The sequence below is a fragment of the Peromyscus maniculatus genome, chromosome 8, assembly GCF_049852395.1.
Source record: "Peromyscus maniculatus bairdii isolate BWxNUB_F1_BW_parent chromosome 8, HU_Pman_BW_mat_3.1, whole genome shotgun sequence".
Lineage (NCBI taxonomy): Eukaryota > Metazoa > Chordata > Mammalia > Rodentia > Cricetidae > Peromyscus > Peromyscus maniculatus.
In genome coordinates this window covers 46,777,304-46,794,234 of record NC_134859.1, presented here as the reverse complement: position 1 = coordinate 46,794,234, position 16,931 = coordinate 46,777,304, and the positions used below count along the sequence as shown (strand labels likewise).

General features: G+C 41.3%; 1 protein-coding gene across 50 annotated transcripts in view; it reads left to right on the top strand.

The window, feature by feature from the left end:
* The window catches only part of Ncor1 (nuclear receptor corepressor 1), a 153,893-nt gene that overhangs the window by 123,637 nt on the left and 13,325 nt on the right, over nucleotides 1–16,931 (top strand). For 37 of the 50 annotated variants that reach the window (XM_076542550.1, XM_076542538.1, XM_076542548.1 and 34 more), the window contains 12 exons: nucleotides 1,854–1,937; nucleotides 2,307–2,563; nucleotides 2,828–3,182; nucleotides 4,820–5,041; nucleotides 7,164–7,370; nucleotides 7,807–7,956; nucleotides 8,384–8,575; nucleotides 11,662–11,827; nucleotides 12,191–12,684; nucleotides 15,146–15,268; nucleotides 16,250–16,413; nucleotides 16,696–16,907. In XM_076542550.1, the coding sequence (XP_076398665.1) occupies nucleotides 1,854–1,937; nucleotides 2,307–2,563; nucleotides 2,828–3,182; nucleotides 4,820–5,041; nucleotides 7,164–7,370; nucleotides 7,807–7,956; nucleotides 8,384–8,575; nucleotides 11,662–11,827; nucleotides 12,191–12,684; nucleotides 15,146–15,268; nucleotides 16,250–16,413; nucleotides 16,696–16,907 (2,626 nt within the window). The remainder of the gene's footprint in view (nucleotides 1–1,853; nucleotides 1,938–2,306; nucleotides 2,564–2,827; nucleotides 3,183–4,819; nucleotides 5,042–7,163; nucleotides 7,371–7,806; nucleotides 7,957–8,383; nucleotides 8,576–11,661; nucleotides 11,828–12,190; nucleotides 12,685–15,145; nucleotides 15,269–16,249; nucleotides 16,414–16,695; nucleotides 16,908–16,931) is intronic. The other 13 variants (XM_076542587.1, XM_076542581.1, XM_076542577.1 and 10 more) reach the window with 1 other exon arrangement.

Here is a 16,931-nt window from a genome sequence, read left to right as displayed (position 1 = left end):
AAAGGGCTTTCTAGACTACTACAGAGAGACCTCCTCACCCATGTGTATTGTTACTCTTTTCACAATAGCAAAGAAATGGAATCAGCCTAGATGTCCATCATAAGATGAATGTGGTCCATATACACAATGGAATTTTACTTGGCTACAGAGAAAATTGAAATTAGTGCAGTTTTTAGGAAGACGTATGGAATTTCAAAATATCACATTTCTTCTAAATTTTTATATGTGTATGTTTATGTAGGAGTGAAGGAAATAGATTCTAGCACACAAGAAAAGGGGCCTATACGAAGGGGAAAATTTAAGCAAGAAAATTACACTGTAATTAAATTTCAGTAAATGTTATCTATGCTGTGTTTAAAACCTAAAATGTAATGATTAGTTGAATTAACATTCACATTACAAGGTTTATTTTAAAGTTTTGATTATCCTGTTCAGATTTACTTCTGGTTATAGTTCTTCCTCTGATTAGCAAGGCTTCTGGGTTTATTGTTAATTACCTTAAAAAGGGAACTTTGTGGGGTTTCACTTTCTGCTGGGGTCCTCATGTAAGAAATGAAAAGGGAAAAGGGGCAGAGAGGTGATGGGATAGACAACAACAACAATAACAAAGACAGGTTCTCACTCTGGCCCTGGCTGGTATTGGAATCACTATGTAGCCCATGCTGGCCTTAAGCTCAGACATCACAGCCCGCCTTTGCCTTCTGAGTGCTGGGATTAAAGTTGTACCCCACCATACCCAGCCAAGTCTCATTTTCATTTTGATGACTTTGATCTTTTATTAGTTCTCATTATGTAAATAGAAATCTTCTTTTGTTTGTCTTCTTGTTGTTTTTGGAGGCAGTGTCTCTGTGTAGTCCTGGCTGTCTTGGAACTTGCTATCTTGACCAGGCTGGCCTTAAACTCAAAGAGATCCTCCTGCATCTGTCTCCTTTGTACTGGGATTAAAGGTGTGCACCCATGCCTAGCCTAAATCATCTAATTTTTTAAGAGAGAGATTTTAGATTTAGCTTTGAACATATTTTGGGGCACAGGTAGGGTCTAGACAGGCCTTGGTTTGAAACTCCTTGAATTCTTTTCCTGACTCCACAAGTGCCAGAATTATAGGCATGTACTACCAAATCCAGCTGAAATTTCTTTCTGTTTTAAACTAAAATTTAGCACCTTTCTTGATTATTTTTTATTTGGGAAAATGTTCTATGAGAATTATATTATGGGGCAATAGAGATGGCTCAGAAGCTTAGGGCACTGGCCACTGTTGCAGAGGACCCAGGTTCATTTCCCAGTCCCCACACGGAGGCTCACAATTTTCTGTTGCTCCAGTATGCACAAGGTATAAGTAAACTCAAAGGTACACACACATACACATAAAAATAATATGTAAATAAGTTTCAAAATATTTTTTTAAACAGGTTTATAGAATTATATATTAGGTATTTCTGATTTTTTCCCCTTTATTTTTTTTATATTTATTCATTGTGTTTACTGTGTGTGTGTGTGTGTGTGTGTGTGTGTGTGTGTGTGTGTGTGTGTGTGTGTGTGTACTTTGCACATGCATGTATATGGTGTACATATGTGGAGGTCAGAAGACAGACAACCTGAAGGAATTAGTTCTCTTCTTCCACCATATGGAGCTTAGGCACTGAACTCAGGTCTTCTGACTTAGCTGCTAATACCTCTACATACTAAACTATCTCACCAGCCCTTTGTGATAGTTTCTGAATTGTGTACAATTTTGAAATGGCATCCCTTCCTTCACATAGCTTTTTATCAAAATTATATTCTCTATAGAGAATATTTAGTATTATGAATTAACTATGTTATGTCTAATAACTATTTCTTTACTGTTTTGCAAGGTCTGATATGCCGAGCATTACCCAGAGGGAGCCCTCATCCTGACCTTAAAGAGAGGACTGTGCTATCTGGTTCCATAATGCAGGGTATATTGTGTTTTGTCCTTTTATTATAAACTGATACACTGGCAAGGTAGTTTAATATTAATTTTACATAATACTAAACCTACTTTTCAAGATATTTTACCCTCTGAATTATTAAATGTTAAACCTTAATCTTAACTTTTCTCTTAGCTGCATCATTATGTTTTAGTTGCCAGATCTTTTAATATCAAAATATCTTTATAAGAACCATTCTGAAACTGTAATGAATGATACGCTGTTATATTTTGAGTAATGCTAAAACATAATGACTGATGAGTGCCTGCTTGAGGTTCTAGGGTAGAACTTCAGTAGCAGGGCTCTGAAACTATTAGCATTATTTTAACAGATGTATTTCCTAAACTCTTCTCAAAGGCACACCAAGAGCAACAGCTGATAGCTTTGAAGACGGCCTTAAATATCCCAAACAGATTAAAAGGGAAAGCCCTCCTATCCGAGCATTTGAAGGCGCCATTACCAAAGGAAAACCATATGATGGTATCACCACCATCAAAGAAATGGGGCGTTCCATTCATGAGATTCCACGACAAGATATTCTAACTCAGGAAAGCCGGAAAACTCCAGAAGTGGTCCAGAGCACAAGGCCGATAATTGAGGGCTCCATTTCCCAGGTAAATAGATGATGGCTCTTTCTGTCAGTAATTCCACTTAAGACTGACATTTTTGGAGCACTTTAAAAAATACGACTTACTAGTTCTAGGTAGCTCTTACGTCAGACTTCTTGGTAGTAAATCTTTCATGTATACATCATCAGTTTGTCTTGTATACATAATTTAAAGTGAATAATTCAGGAGTGTGTGTAATTGCCATACACCTGAGAAGGGACAGTATGTAGCTAACTCTGCCACCTGTAATGTTTGTTTCATTCCTCTTAGGGCACACCAATCAAATTTGACAACAACTCAGGTCAATCAGCTATCAAACACAATGTGAAGTCCTTAATAACAGGGCCTAGCAAACTACCCCGTGGAGTGCTGGAAATTGTACCAGAGAACATAAAAGTAGTAGAACGGGGAAAATATGAGGATGTGAAAGCCGGTGAGCCAGTGCGTCCCCGGCACACGTCAGTGGTGAGCTCTGGCCCCTCCGTTCTCAGGTCTACATTTCATGAAGTTCCCAAAGCACAGCTGAGCCCGGGAATCTATGATGACAGCGGTGCTCGCAGGACCCCTGTGAGCTACCAAAGCACCATATCCAGAGGCTCCCCTATGATGAACAGAACTGCTGACGGTATGATTTTGTTGCACCATTTTTACCTCTAACGAATAGAAAATATCAAGTCATTTGCTCTAGATTATCTCAAGATCCACAGGTTGTAAGACCAGGGAGATAGCTCAGTGGGGGTGGGGCGCTAAGCATAGTGATGTCTGCTTATAATTCCAGCACTGGGAAGGTGGAAAAATGTTCTCTGGGGCTCAATGTGAATATTTTGAAGTCTTACCTGTTAGGCCAGTGGTTCTCAACCTGTGGGTTGTGACCTCTTGTAGGTCACATATCAGATATTTACATTATGATCCACAACAGTAGCAAAATTACACTTCTGAAATAGCAATGAAATAATCTTCTGGTTGGGTCTCCACAACATGAGGAACTGTATTAAAGGGTCTCAGCATTTGGAAGATTGAGACCCACTGTGTTAGGTCTGGGCTGGATGGTAAAGATGTGCGGAGTGTTTTGGGTTGGAGTGGTACAGCAGGCAGAAGAAGGAGAGCCTGCTAGAGGGAAAAGGACTTGGAATCAGGCAGGATCAACCAGCAAGAGTTTATTTTGATACGGAGATTTGCTTGGTTATGGCCACATTTGTACTAGCAGGATTTTAGTTAATAGCTTTATGGTAGCTGGGTGTGATGGTCCAAAGCTACATTCCCTAGCAATTGGGAGACAAGGAAGAAGCAGAAGCAAGTTTGAGGCTACAAAGTGAGAGACTATTTGAAAAAGCAAATAAATTAGAAGCACTAATGATACTTGTATGATATCATTTGTATATTTAATATCAGTGAGTTACTACCTTCAAAATGTATGAGTATGTGGGGTTTAATCTCCAGCTCTGCAGACATAAATGATAAAGGTATTGAGTGGGGTTGAAGAGAAGGTTCTGCTGTTAAGAGCACTGGTTACTCTTCCAGAGGACTCAGGTTCAGTTCCCAGCACCCACATGGCAACTCGCAGCCACCTGTGTGCATCCGAGAAGATCTGACACTCTCTTCTGGCCTCCAAGGACACTGTATATATGTGATGCATAGACATACTGCAGGGCAAAATGCCAACACATAATTTTTTTTAAAAAAAGGAAAAGAGGGTTTGCTTGTTTGTTTTGTTTTGTTTTTTTAAAGAGAAATTAGTAACATGGCTAATGTAGTACACTTGATACATAGAAATCTCCACAAGGAGGTTGGTGCAAATTGTATGGATGTGGTAGGTGTGCAGGAGACAATCTAATCACAGTTACAAGTCGGGGGAGGTGTGCATTTGGATGTTTATGAGATAAAGAATCACTGAAGAGCCAACTGAAGGCAAAATTAGGCTAACTTATGGATGACAGGTAGCAAGGAGGTTAGGAAACACAAGGAGGGGGAATTTGAGATTTGCTACATGTGGGGCCCAAATAGGTGTGTTTTGTCTTAGAATTTAGATGTTAGTATCACCTAGGAAATACGGTCCTTTATGAGATTTAGAGAGCATTATTGAATTCCGTGATCTTCATCATCTTCATGTGAGGTGCTTTAGAAGTGCTGCTGTGCTCCAGGTCACAGCAGTCTCTTTAGTTCTTTTCCTCGCACAGATCAAAAGATAGGACTTTCTATGCTGGGGCACACGTTGTTTCCCCAGCGTTTTCTTTCATTGACACTTTGTTATTGCTGTTACAGTTCCTTCCAGCAAGTCTACCAGTCATGAAAGGAAATCAACTCTGACCCCAACCCAAAGAGAAAGTCTCGCAGCCAAGTCTCCGGTGCCCGGGGTGGATCCTGTCATGAGTCACAGCCCATTTGATCCTCATCTTCGGAGTAGCGCTGCAGGAGAGGTTTACCGGGGTCCCTTTCCCACGCACTTGGATCCAACCATGACCTTTCACAGGACTTTGGATCCTGGTAAGCCCAATATTTAGTGACAATTTACAGCAAAGAAATACTGTATCTATATGACTATATGTTAATTACACCATAGTGTTCTGATTGAAGGTCAGTGCCTTTTCTTAACCTACTGACTAAATCTCACCATTGCCTCTCTGTTATGAAAGAAATTCCCAGGCTTGTTAGCTTTTGTTGTTTTTTAATGAAGCTATAGTTTAAAGAAAATTAAGTGACAAAACCCTTATAGAAAGCTGGGTATTATGTTGCACACCTTTAGTCCTAGAACTTGGGAAAAGAACGTGGGAGTCTTTCTGTTAATTCAGGGTAGCCTAGTCTCGGATGATATCCTGGTTCTTACAGTAGTTTTTATTACCAGGTTGTCATATTAAAAGGCAGAAAAGCCAGGCTAGTAAGGTGGGTTCTACGGTGGTAAAGGGGCTTGCTTGCCTCCAACCTATGAGCCCAACACAGTGAAAGGTAAAATAAACTCCCACAGGTTGTCTTCTGACCCCCAAGTCCACATTGTGGCAGATAGGCACACCTGCACATAAATCTCTGTACACACAAAGTAAACATTTTTTTTTAAAAGATTTATTTATTTATTATGTATACAGTATTCTTCCTGCATGTATCCCTGCAAGCCAGAAGAGGGCACCAGGTCTCATTACAGATGGTTGTGAGCCACCATGTGGTTGCTGGGAATTGAACTCAGGACCTTTGGAAGAACAAGCAGTGCTCTTAACCTCTGAGCCATCTCTCCAGCCCGTAAACAACATTTTATATGCAAAAAAGCCCAGGAGTTACTTAAATTTCGTGATAGCTGAGAACCTATGAGAATATTTTATCTGAAAATTCTGCTGTTGGTAGATTGTTACTTGAGCCTAACCCTGATCCAGAGATTACAGACCAACTTCAGCTTTTGACTTAGCAATGGTGTGAATGCAAAAGGTAGTCAGCAGCAACTTTACTTTTAATTGTACACTTCGATCTTTTCTGGGGCTAGTAGCCCCTCAGTTATGAGTAGAAACGCGCTACTACGTGACCTGCGGTTCTGGATGAAAGCTAAATGAATGGTCTCGAAAACATACCAGGGGTGTTTGCTTTCTTGAGGGAGAACATGTACATAGGAATGGTTCCCTTAACTTTCAGACCAAACTTTTTATGATCGTCTAGTGTCTGTCACAGACCTTTATTTGGTAATGCTTTCATCTCACTGTCCTTTTTATTCCATCTGAGCTAGACTATAAATGGTTTCGAGAACAGAGACCTTATCTTCTACTTGTTATCGTACTTACAACTTCATTGCATCCTGTGTCGTGCTTTATGCAGGGGCCATTTAAACAATAATAGCTCTTTGACCAAATCCTGTTCCTGTAGATAAAGTCCTGAGAACATGGCCCTGGCCATTTGTTTGTTTTGTCCATAGCTTCTTCCATGGTATGATAACAGTAGCTGTGAGAAATACTGTATAGTTTTTAAAAGCTAAAATAATTTTCATCTCACCCTTTACAGAAAAAGTTTGCCATCTTTTTTTTGAAACACATGCATTACTGAATGGTTGTATACAATCATTTTGCCTCTAGAAAAATAAAATTTCTATGTTAGAAATTGTTTTTGTATGCACTCTTACTGTTGTGTTGTCAAAAAGGACTTTAATTTTCAACCACAAGTCTATTATATGAAGACATAATAAAGTTTCATGATAATGATTGAAAACAAAACTACTTCAGCAATGTTCAGAATCTGGCTTTCCCCTTTTCCATTACATCTCAGGCATTAGAATGAGTTAGGCTTACAGGACTTGGTGGCGCACACCTTTAATTCCAACACTGGGGAGGCAGAGTCAGGTGGATCTCTGTGAGTTCGAGGCCTGCCTGGTTGACAGAGCAAGTTCCAGGACAGCCAGGGCTACATAGTGAGACCCTGTCTCAAAGAAAACAAAACAAAAGAAGGAAGAAGGAGTTAGACTTCATATTACTCATGTGTCAAGGTCTACAATGAATCCCTGTACGTGCTGGAGTTCAATGGAAGTGCCTGGCGCACTGCAGTGGGCAGTGTGTTCTCACTGTTCCTGAGGACAACGTTTAGCAGATGAATCTCACACACTCAGTGCCATTTTTTTCTTTCTTTCACTCAACAGCTGCTGCTCTCCTGTTTCAGAGACAGCTCTCACCAAACCCAGGATACCCGAGTCAGTACCAGCTGTATGCAATGGAGAATACACGACAGACCATCCTAAATGATTACATTACCTCACAACAGATGCAAGTGAGCTTGCGTCCTGATGTCGCCAGAGGACTGTCCCCACGAGAGCAGCCACTGGGTCTCCCTTATCCAGCTACAAGAGGTATGTAGAATTCTTTTCACATTTGTGAGTAATTAGTAGATACCTGTTAAATGAGGATGGAAAGACATAAAAGAAGCTTATACTTGTTTCTATAGATTTTTGCCCTTGAAAGCAAGTAAAGTAATACTATGAGATGAGCTGTTACAGTGAACATTCAAGTAACTAAGTCATCTAATTGTAGAAGTGTTTAAAGGTCATGTTTTTTTTAATATGTCCATACCTGAGGTGACTTGTGTAGAGTTCAGTGCGTTCATAGCCTCCTTTAGGTTTAAAGAGGTCTGAGGAGCAATGATAATTTTTTAAACATTCTTATTTACATTGAATGCAAATTATCATTGTATTGTAAAGAGACAAAATGGAAAAACCATGTATGCTTCTGGAGTTAGGTGTCGATTTGCAGTAATGCCTAACATGAACTGTTTTTTCTTTTGGATAGGAATCATTGACTTGACCAATATGCCTCCAACAATTTTAGTGCCTCATGCTGGGGGAGCGAGCACTCCTCCCATGGACAGAATCACTTACATCCCCGGTACACAGATTAGCTTCCCTCCCAGGCCATACAATGCTGCCTCTTTGTCTCCAGGTGAGATGCTCCAAGCTAACATACCTGACTAGATGAAAAGGAAGCAAGGGTTCTAGAAAAATAAGTCAATGATTCTTCTAGGGAGAGCATATACATATGTAAAATAATGCCCTCTATTTCTCAGACAAAATTGTTTAAAATATATACATCTCTAACAAGACGAAGACACTTTAGTTTTTCTGGTATAGCTTGCAGAGGAATTCTGAGCATCTTTCTTCCATTCTGCTCTTCATTTAACCTATACCTGTAACTAGATACTCCACAGATACCCTAAACACTTAGATTATGCTCCATTTGCTATCTGAGACTCGACCATAAACTCCATACATCTGTATTTGAAGCTTGTTGTCTGTTGGTCATTTATAGATTTAATTTAACATGCTAGGCTGTCAGTTCTGTCTTGAAGTTGCAGATTCATGTTTTACAGGACACCCAGCACACCTTACCGCAGCTGCAAGTGCTGAGCGGGATCGAGAGCGCGAAAGGGAGAAGGAGCGGGAGCGTGAAAGGGAGCGTGAACGAGAACGTGAACGTGAACGTGAACGTGAACGCGAACGAGACCGAGAACGAGAACGGGAAAGGATGTCCGCTAATTCTTCTGATCTCTACCTACGACCTGGTCAGTGAGAAGCTTGGCTATTTCCGTAGGCAACAGGTCCTGGTGATTTCCTGTGAGGCATTATGCTTAATTATTCTATGCAGGCAAACAAAAATTATAAGATGGAAAGTCAGTATATGTAAAATAGAAGCCAGAAGGGGCTTTCCAGGACAAAAGTGTCAATTTGATTGGGCCCAAGCAACATGTTCTTCAGTTGCTCCTGGAAATACTGGGTATGAGGCTCTTGAAGACAGAAGAACAGCCCAAACTCCAGTTTAAAGGCGGAAGTAGAAAATCTGGTTAGAAGGAGATGTGGCATCTTGAATACAGTGCTTAGAGTGAAGCACTTTTTAGGAGGTCAGTCATGTGACCAGTGGCATGGGGTGTGTTAGAACCCTGGGCTGTTGAATGAATGGTCTCAGGAGTTCATGAATGAGCCAGTGGTGCCATCAAACATTCAGACACAGAATGGCCAGAAAGAAACCGCTGAGAGTAACACAGAAGCAGAATGAAGGGAGTTGACAATAACTTGTAGGCTAAAAAATAAGATTGAGCTGCAAATGAAAATACAGCTGAGCTCAACCTGATGGCGCATGCCTATAACCCAGTGTCTTTGTTGAGGTTTTATTGCTGTGAAGAGACACTAGGACCATGGCAATTCCTGTAAAGGAAAACAACCCATTTAACTGGGGCTGGCTTACAGGTCCATTGTCATCACGGCAGGCAGCATGCAGGCAGATGTGCTGGAGGAGGAGCTGAGAGCCCTCCATCCTGATCTGTAGGCAGCAGGCAGAGAGAAGAAACCTCAAAGCCACCCCTTGTGACACACTTCCTCCATCAAGGCCATAAGTACTCAAACAAAGCACACCTCCTAATTCCCTTTAAGTCTTTGGGGGCCATTTTCATTCAAACTACCACACCTAAGCGGAGGCAGGAGGACTGTACATTTGATATCAGCCTGGCATTCATAGCGAGATCCTGTCTCATAATACAGAAGAGTGGGAAGTGGGGGCGGGGGTGTTGGGGAGTGGCGTTTAGAGTGACAGGATGACAAATGGCAAGATCACAGTCAGGGAGAAGAAATAGTTTTATTTTGGATTCATTTAATCTTACAGGTATTTGAGCCATCTCTCTTTATCCCTGTTATATTTGTCTTTCTCGGTTATTTTAATCAAATAAGACCATTTATGGGGTCCATAAGTCAGATACACTGATGTGTGACACTCAAGACCACAGACTGAGCTACAGGATTTGAAGCCCTGGTCAAGAGGGTTCTGTGGACAGGTGCTAGAGAAGAGTCGTTCACTCTCTAGATGCCCTCCAGAGGGCAAAGTGGGTGTAGGCAGAAGGAAAGCAGAGGGAATGGTTGCACAGGGAGGCACAGCAATGAAGATACCATGGCAAGAGTGTCCAGTTCATATTTTAATGAGGGACAAACCCTTTGAAATCATTAGGAATGTCAGCAGGTGGAAGCTAATTATCACATTTGATCCAGTTGTATTATTCCTGATGACTTATGTGGTTTGCATTCAATGTGGTTGCAAACCTGAAATACATTTAAATAGTATTTATACAGTTAAATATTTAATATAAATATTATTTATGCAGTTAAATATTATTTATACTTAGGAAAATCACTAATAGTCTGATCCTTTAAAAAATGCCTGTAATGCATAAATTATGTGATAATACCATAATGTTGAGTTCATGTAAATTATATAAAACATGAAAAATTAAAGTAAAATTCAAACGATACAGAATTTTGGTAGGAGCTAGGTCTTAAACACATGTTGCTCTCATTGATTTGCAAAGCGACAGGTAAAAACATCAAAGTACTATTTTCTCATTAGATACTGAATTGACCTTTTCCATGTAGCAGCTTCACAGACATAGACACTGATATATAACAGATGCCATGTAAATGGGGTCACTCTTGTGCATTGAAAAATATAAAGATTAATTGATTAGCAGTTCCACTTCTAGGAACCGGTCCTGTAGAAATACTGATATATGCCAAAGTGTATTCAGAAGGGAGGAAACTGTCACAGAGTCTGGCTGAAGTGGTCCTGGCTGTGGGGATAAGTCTGGCTAAACTGTCTAGCTCTTACACAGGCAAAGAATGAGGCAGACGGGTGGAGGGAAGACACAGTACAGGCAAAGTAGAGAAGAAATTGATCAGGGAATGAGTTAGAGTCTCCCAGCTCTGCTAGGAGAGAGTTAAAGCTGAATAAAACTCTCCAAGCTTGAAGAAGGGTAGCTACAGAAGACAAACTTTTGGGGAGGGTACTGTGAATATTCCATCTCACAAAAGGAAGCTTACTGCACATCCGTAACTGTTAAGGAGAAGTGGGGGGGGCGGGGGGGGGGGGGATGGGGATGGCTCAGTTGGTAAAGTGCTCGCCACACAAGTGTGGCAGCCTGAGTTTGGTTCCCAAACCATGGAACAAACACTAGGTGTGGTGCCATGGACTTGTAATAGCAATGTGGAGAGGCTTCCACAGTTGGATCCCTGCTGTTCACTCGTCAGCTTGCCTGCCCAGTCTTTGGATTTCAAGCTAGTGAGAGACTCTCTTAAAAAACAAGGTGGAAAGTACCTGGGATGACAGGGATTGATCTCTGGCCATGCACACCCATGCACGCCTGTCTGTACACACAAAGAGGTAAAACAGGAAGAACCAGGGTTGAGTGCAGGAACCCCACACTGTAATGCAGCTGCTGTATGTGTCTTTTTGTGATGGATGGAAAGCTGTTTGATCTGGGAGAGCGTACTAACCGTAGCAGAATCTGCAGCAGTCTGCAGGATTAGCGTCTGAGATACGTAGCACTTTGTTATTGGCTCTTCTTTCCTTTCTGGAATCGAGATAGAAATGCCTAACAAAAGTGGAAATGACAGGAAATGACAGCTGAGATGTGTTTAATTTTTGTTGGGTTTTATTATATCTTCATTGAGAAACTTACAAATCATTTCTAAAAAGTACAGTATCAAGTTTCTTATTCTCGTTTTGTATTTAGTAATACTAGGAATTCAAAATTCTACAGCTTTGCTGCCTTGTTTTGTAGCTGCTGCTTTTGGATTATCAGTGTTCCTCTTTCTTTTACCTCTTCAGGCTCAGAACAGCCAGGCCGACCTGGCAGCCACGGATATGCTCGCTCCCCTTCCCCTTCAGTAAGAACTCAGGAGACCATGTTGCAACAGAGACCCAGTGTTTTCCAGGGAACCAATGGAACCAGTGTAATCACACCTTTGGATCCAACTGCTCAGCTACGAATCATGTCAGTCTTTTGTACTCTCATAAACATTTTGACCAAAATAAGTACATATTTTGCCTGTGTTAATTTTAATTTACGTTTTTTGATAACTGTATGTGCACACGCAGGTCACATGAACATTTTGTGGGAATTCTATTTTATCTTTCTACCATGTGGTCCTGGGGATTGAACTCAGGTTCTGAGCCTTTGCAACAAGCACCTTTACCTGCTGAACTGTATTGGTTTTTAAACTACTGACTGAAATAGTCAAGCTTTTCTATTTGCTTTTTTTTTTAAATGTAATTTGTTCTTTCATTTCCCAACAAGCCCTACCCCACCCCCAACAAATACTCTTCCCTTAAGTACCTTTATTTTCTTTGTTTACAGGCCACTGCCTGCTGGGGGCCCTTCCATAAGCCAAGGCCTGCCAGCCTCCCGCTACAACACTGCTGCGGATGCCCTGGCTGCTCTTGTGGACGCTGCAGCTTCTGCACCCCAGATGGATGTTTCCAAAACAAAAGAGAGTAAGCATGAAGCTGCCAGGTTAGAAGAAAATTTGAGAAGCAGGTCAGCAGCAGTTAGTGAACAGCAGCAGCTAGAGCAGAAAAACCTGGAGGTGGAGAAGAGATCTGTTCAGTGTGTGTGCACTTCTTCAGCCCTTCCGAGTGGCAAGCCCCAGCCTCATGCCTCAGTAGTGTATTCTGAGGCTGGGAAAGATAAGGGGCCTCCTCCAAAATCCAGATATGAGGAAGAGCTAAGGACCCGAGGGAAGACTACCATTACTGCAGCTAACTTCATAGACGTGATCATCACCCGGCAAATTGCCTCGGACAAGGATGCGAGGGACCGTGGCTCTCAAAGTTCAGACTCTTCTAGTAGCTGTATGTATCTCAATCTGAGTTTCACAATGTGGTATCTGAGTAAAGAGTGACTTTATTCTTTAGGTAAAGCACGGCCTGGTATGAAACAATCCTAATGCCTGACAGTAATAGGAGAGAAAATATTGTGGGTGCAAAAATGTATCTTCTAATATTCTTATGACTTACATATTCCCATGCCCTATAAGTATAAGCCCATCAATATATTACCTAGGGAAAAAACCCATAGAATTAGAAGTGGCTAGATGGAAAATAGAGCTTCTGACGGTATTTAGGCATCTGAAATGGGAATATCTTCAAGATCTGTGCTCCCATAGTGTATTCTCTGAGAAATTGTTTGCTAAATTCACTAATCTCCCAAAGTCTCCTGTGTCCTTTTTTTAAAGCAGTGGTTTTGTTTTTGTTTTTGTTTTTGAAGTGAGCCTATTAGTGACTGGTACTCACTTTGTGTCTTTCTTGAGAATTGGATTTTGATTCGGTCTGGCTAGTTACTGTGATGTTTGTTCTGCAAGTAAGTATCAAAATAATACACAAAAATGCTTTTTAAACTTTCTTAGGGGTGATGAGATGGCTCAGCAGGTAAAGGTACTTACCACTAAATCTGATGCTCTGAACCCCATAGTAGAAGGAGAGAACTAACCATACCATCAATCCACCTTCCCATGTGTGCAGGGATAATGGCTTTCCATACACAGAAGTAAATATATAAATGAATAAATATAATTTAATTTGTTTCTTAGCTATGACCTAAATATATTCTATATGGAATTTTAGAGAAAGACAAGCATGCTTAAATTAGCAGTTGTGATGACTGGAAGCAGTTTAATCATGTAGTCATTTTTTTAGTATCTCCATTAAGGAAATTCAGTAGTACTGGAATAGAGTTCGGTTTTTATCACCAAGTATTCACTTAGGTAATTACAAGTTGTTGGCAAAATTTTCACAGAGAATTGGCATTGGGAATAAACTGTAGAAGAAATACACCCTTTAACCTGGAGTTAAGGAAGTTTACAACATAGATTTTCAACATTCAAAGTCTGCTAGCTCAAGGAGAGCAGGAATGCAGGGCATCTTGGTGGGGAGTCAGGGATTAAGTCTGTTGCAGTCTGTGCACATACCAAACTCTGCTTTGGGATTTCGTTTCTCAGCAGTCTGAAAATAGAAAGCCCACTCTTAGATCCTCATGTTCCTACTTTTGAGTGGAGTTATCTTTTCTATCACTGGCAATATCCAGCATGATACATAGGCTCCTAACAACTACTCAGTGTCCTTTTCAGTGTGACTCTGAGAGCCCCCCCCTTAGCCTTCACCTTGCACCCTAATCTTCAAGAGCAACATGAATATAGTTTGCAGAATACTGTCAGTTCTTGTCGTTTAAGATGTTGGTTCATTCGGGAGGCAGAGGCAGGCGGATCTTTGTGAGTTCGAGGCCAGACTGGGCTACAGAGCGAGTTCCAGGAAAGGCACAAAGCTACACAGAGAAACCCTGTCTCGAAAAACCAAAAAAAAAAAAAAAAAAAAAAAAAAAGATGTTGGTTCATAAGCATTGATGAGTAACAATAAATACAAAACTTTCAAGTCAGAAAGTTACTTACAACATAGTGGTTTATTTTAGCTCCTAAGCATTGATTTCCATGACAGGTGGGAGGTATGTAGAGATGTCCATTTGAATAGTAAGAGCATTATGCAGTGGCCAAGTAGTTCACTTATGCCTGTGTTCAGCCAAGGTCGTAACCCTGACTCAGGGTCTGGTACAGACTGGAGATGGCCTCTAACAGAAGTTTCTTACCAAGTTCTACCTGACTCTCCCCAAATCCCAACTCTAAAGCATGGCAGGTTTCTAGAATGCTACCCATGATCTACATCTGCAGAACCCATCAATTTTCTTGAGAGCTGTATGTATCTTAGAGGGGTCTGTGTGGGCATCCTCCAGAATTGGTTGATACGTTCCCTCTCTTTGAAGTAATTTCCTTCACAGATTTCCTACCACTCCTGTTCACTTCCCCAGTGTAATGCTTGAGTTATCTGAGAAACTCATCATAGCATTTTCTAAGCAGTAACTTAGTCTTGGGGCAGTGAAGCAGCTTTATGGCCTGTTTGTTAAGATCAGATTGTCCCACCAAAATGGAATTATTGGGATCAATTAATGGTTGAGATCTACCCCTCACTTACTCATTAATCTCCTTTGATGAATGTTAGCCTGTGGTTTCTTTTCAAGGTTCCAGGGGACAAATCTTAATTCTGCTTCATCTCATGCTTAAAGAACCTACAACCTATTGAGATTAGGAGCACAGAGGCACCTTTAATAGTCTGTTGGGTTTGATTAAGTTTTATTCCTAGTATAGAATGCTACTGGACATTTTTTAGCAGAATAAAACAACTAAAATTTGCAAATAGCTTTGAAGAACGTGGACTTTTGAACCTTTCCATGGATTTATTTTAAAATGAGGTTCTTTTCTTAAAGTGTCTTCTCACAGGTATGAAGCACCTAGTGATGCTATTGAGGTGATAAGTCCTGCCAGCTCTCCTGCACCTACCCAGGACAAGCCACAGGCCTATCAGCCAGAGATGGCTAAACAAGCAGAAAGTATGTCTGTTTTGCCATTTCCGTGTCTCGTATTTGCATTAACATTTGCTTCTAATGACTGTCTAGGCCGTGGTAAGAACACTTGTTGCTGGTTAGTCTGCTTTAGAAACCTTTAGAGCTGTACTAACAACTTTCCTTTTTATACTATTATTGGGTACTCTTGTGTACAGTTGAGTGGAAACAGATGCACTGGGGCTGAGGAGGTGTCTGTAGGTAAAGTAACTGCTGCACAAGCTTGAGGACCTGAGTTTGGATACCGAGAAGAACCTCATGAAAAAACTGGGCCTAGCAGTGAGTCCTGCAACCCCAGCCTGGAGGAAGAGGTGCAGGGGGCACAAATGATGGGTCCTGAAGCTCACTGGCTAAGCCATCTTGCTGATCCCATGCGCTTCAGGTTCACTGACAGCCTTGTCTCAGAAACTAAAAATCAAGGTAGAGGGCAATAGAGGAAAGACACTTGACATTACCCTCTGGCCTGCACATTTACACAAGCATGCACACAATTACTCTAATGAGTGCGTGTGCACAGACACACACACAGAAAAATGGTTGATGGTTTTGTCTACTTTTTTGGGAGCGGGGGTATTTCAAGACAGGGTTACTCTGTGTAACAGCCCTGGCTGTTCAGGAACTCACTTTGTAGATCAGGCTGGCCTCGAACTCACAGATCTGCCTGGCTCTGCCTCCCAATTGCTGGGATCAAATTGCTGCTGCCGCCGCCACCACCACCACCACCACCACCACCACCACCACTACCACCACCACCACCACCACCACCACCACCACTGGTACTTTGCCCACCTCTACACTCATATTTTACTGTACATCATGGATATTTTTTGCTTTAAGATATAAAAGCAAAAGTTAGGTGTAGAGGTGCATATCACATCCTTTTCTTATGTTCTTCTGAGTTATTAATACTTTATACTGAGTCGGGGCAGAGGCATTCGTGGTGTAATGTATCTACCTGCTCTCTGTCAGACGAGCCCACTCGGCAGTATGAAGGACCTCTGCATCACTATCGCTCACAGCAGGAGTCCCCATCTCCACAGCAGCAGCCGCCACTGCCCTCATCCTCTCAGGCCGAAGGAATGGGGCAGGTGCCCAGGACCCACCGGCTGATCACACTTGCTGATCACATCTGTGTAAGCCTTTTCCTACTTCTAGTATTATTTTTTTAATCATGCAGAAAGCAGGTTTTTTGGTTTGTTTGTTTTTTTTTTTTTTAATAAAATCATAGCAAAGATATTCAGGTGAATTAGCATGGGGCACCACGAGTCTGACTCAAGGCCCTTTTGTGCTCAGAATGAAACTGTCTCAAAAAAAAAAAAAAAAAAAAAAAGAAGACAAAACAAAAAGTTCAGTTCACACCACTCTTGGGTAGGTATCTAACAACCTTCACCACTTACTCCTCTTCTCATCCACAGCAAATTATCACACAAGATTTTGCTAGAAATCAAGTTTCCTCGCAGCCTCCTACTTCAACATTCCAAACTTCACCGTCTGCTCTGGCCTCCACACCTGTAAGAGCTAAAACATCGAGTCGCTACAGCCCAGAGTCCCAGTCTCAGACTGTCCTGCATCCAAGACCAGGTTCTAGAGTCTCTCCAGAACATCTTGTGGATAAATCCCGGGGAAGGTAGAATTTTGTTTTGTTTTTACC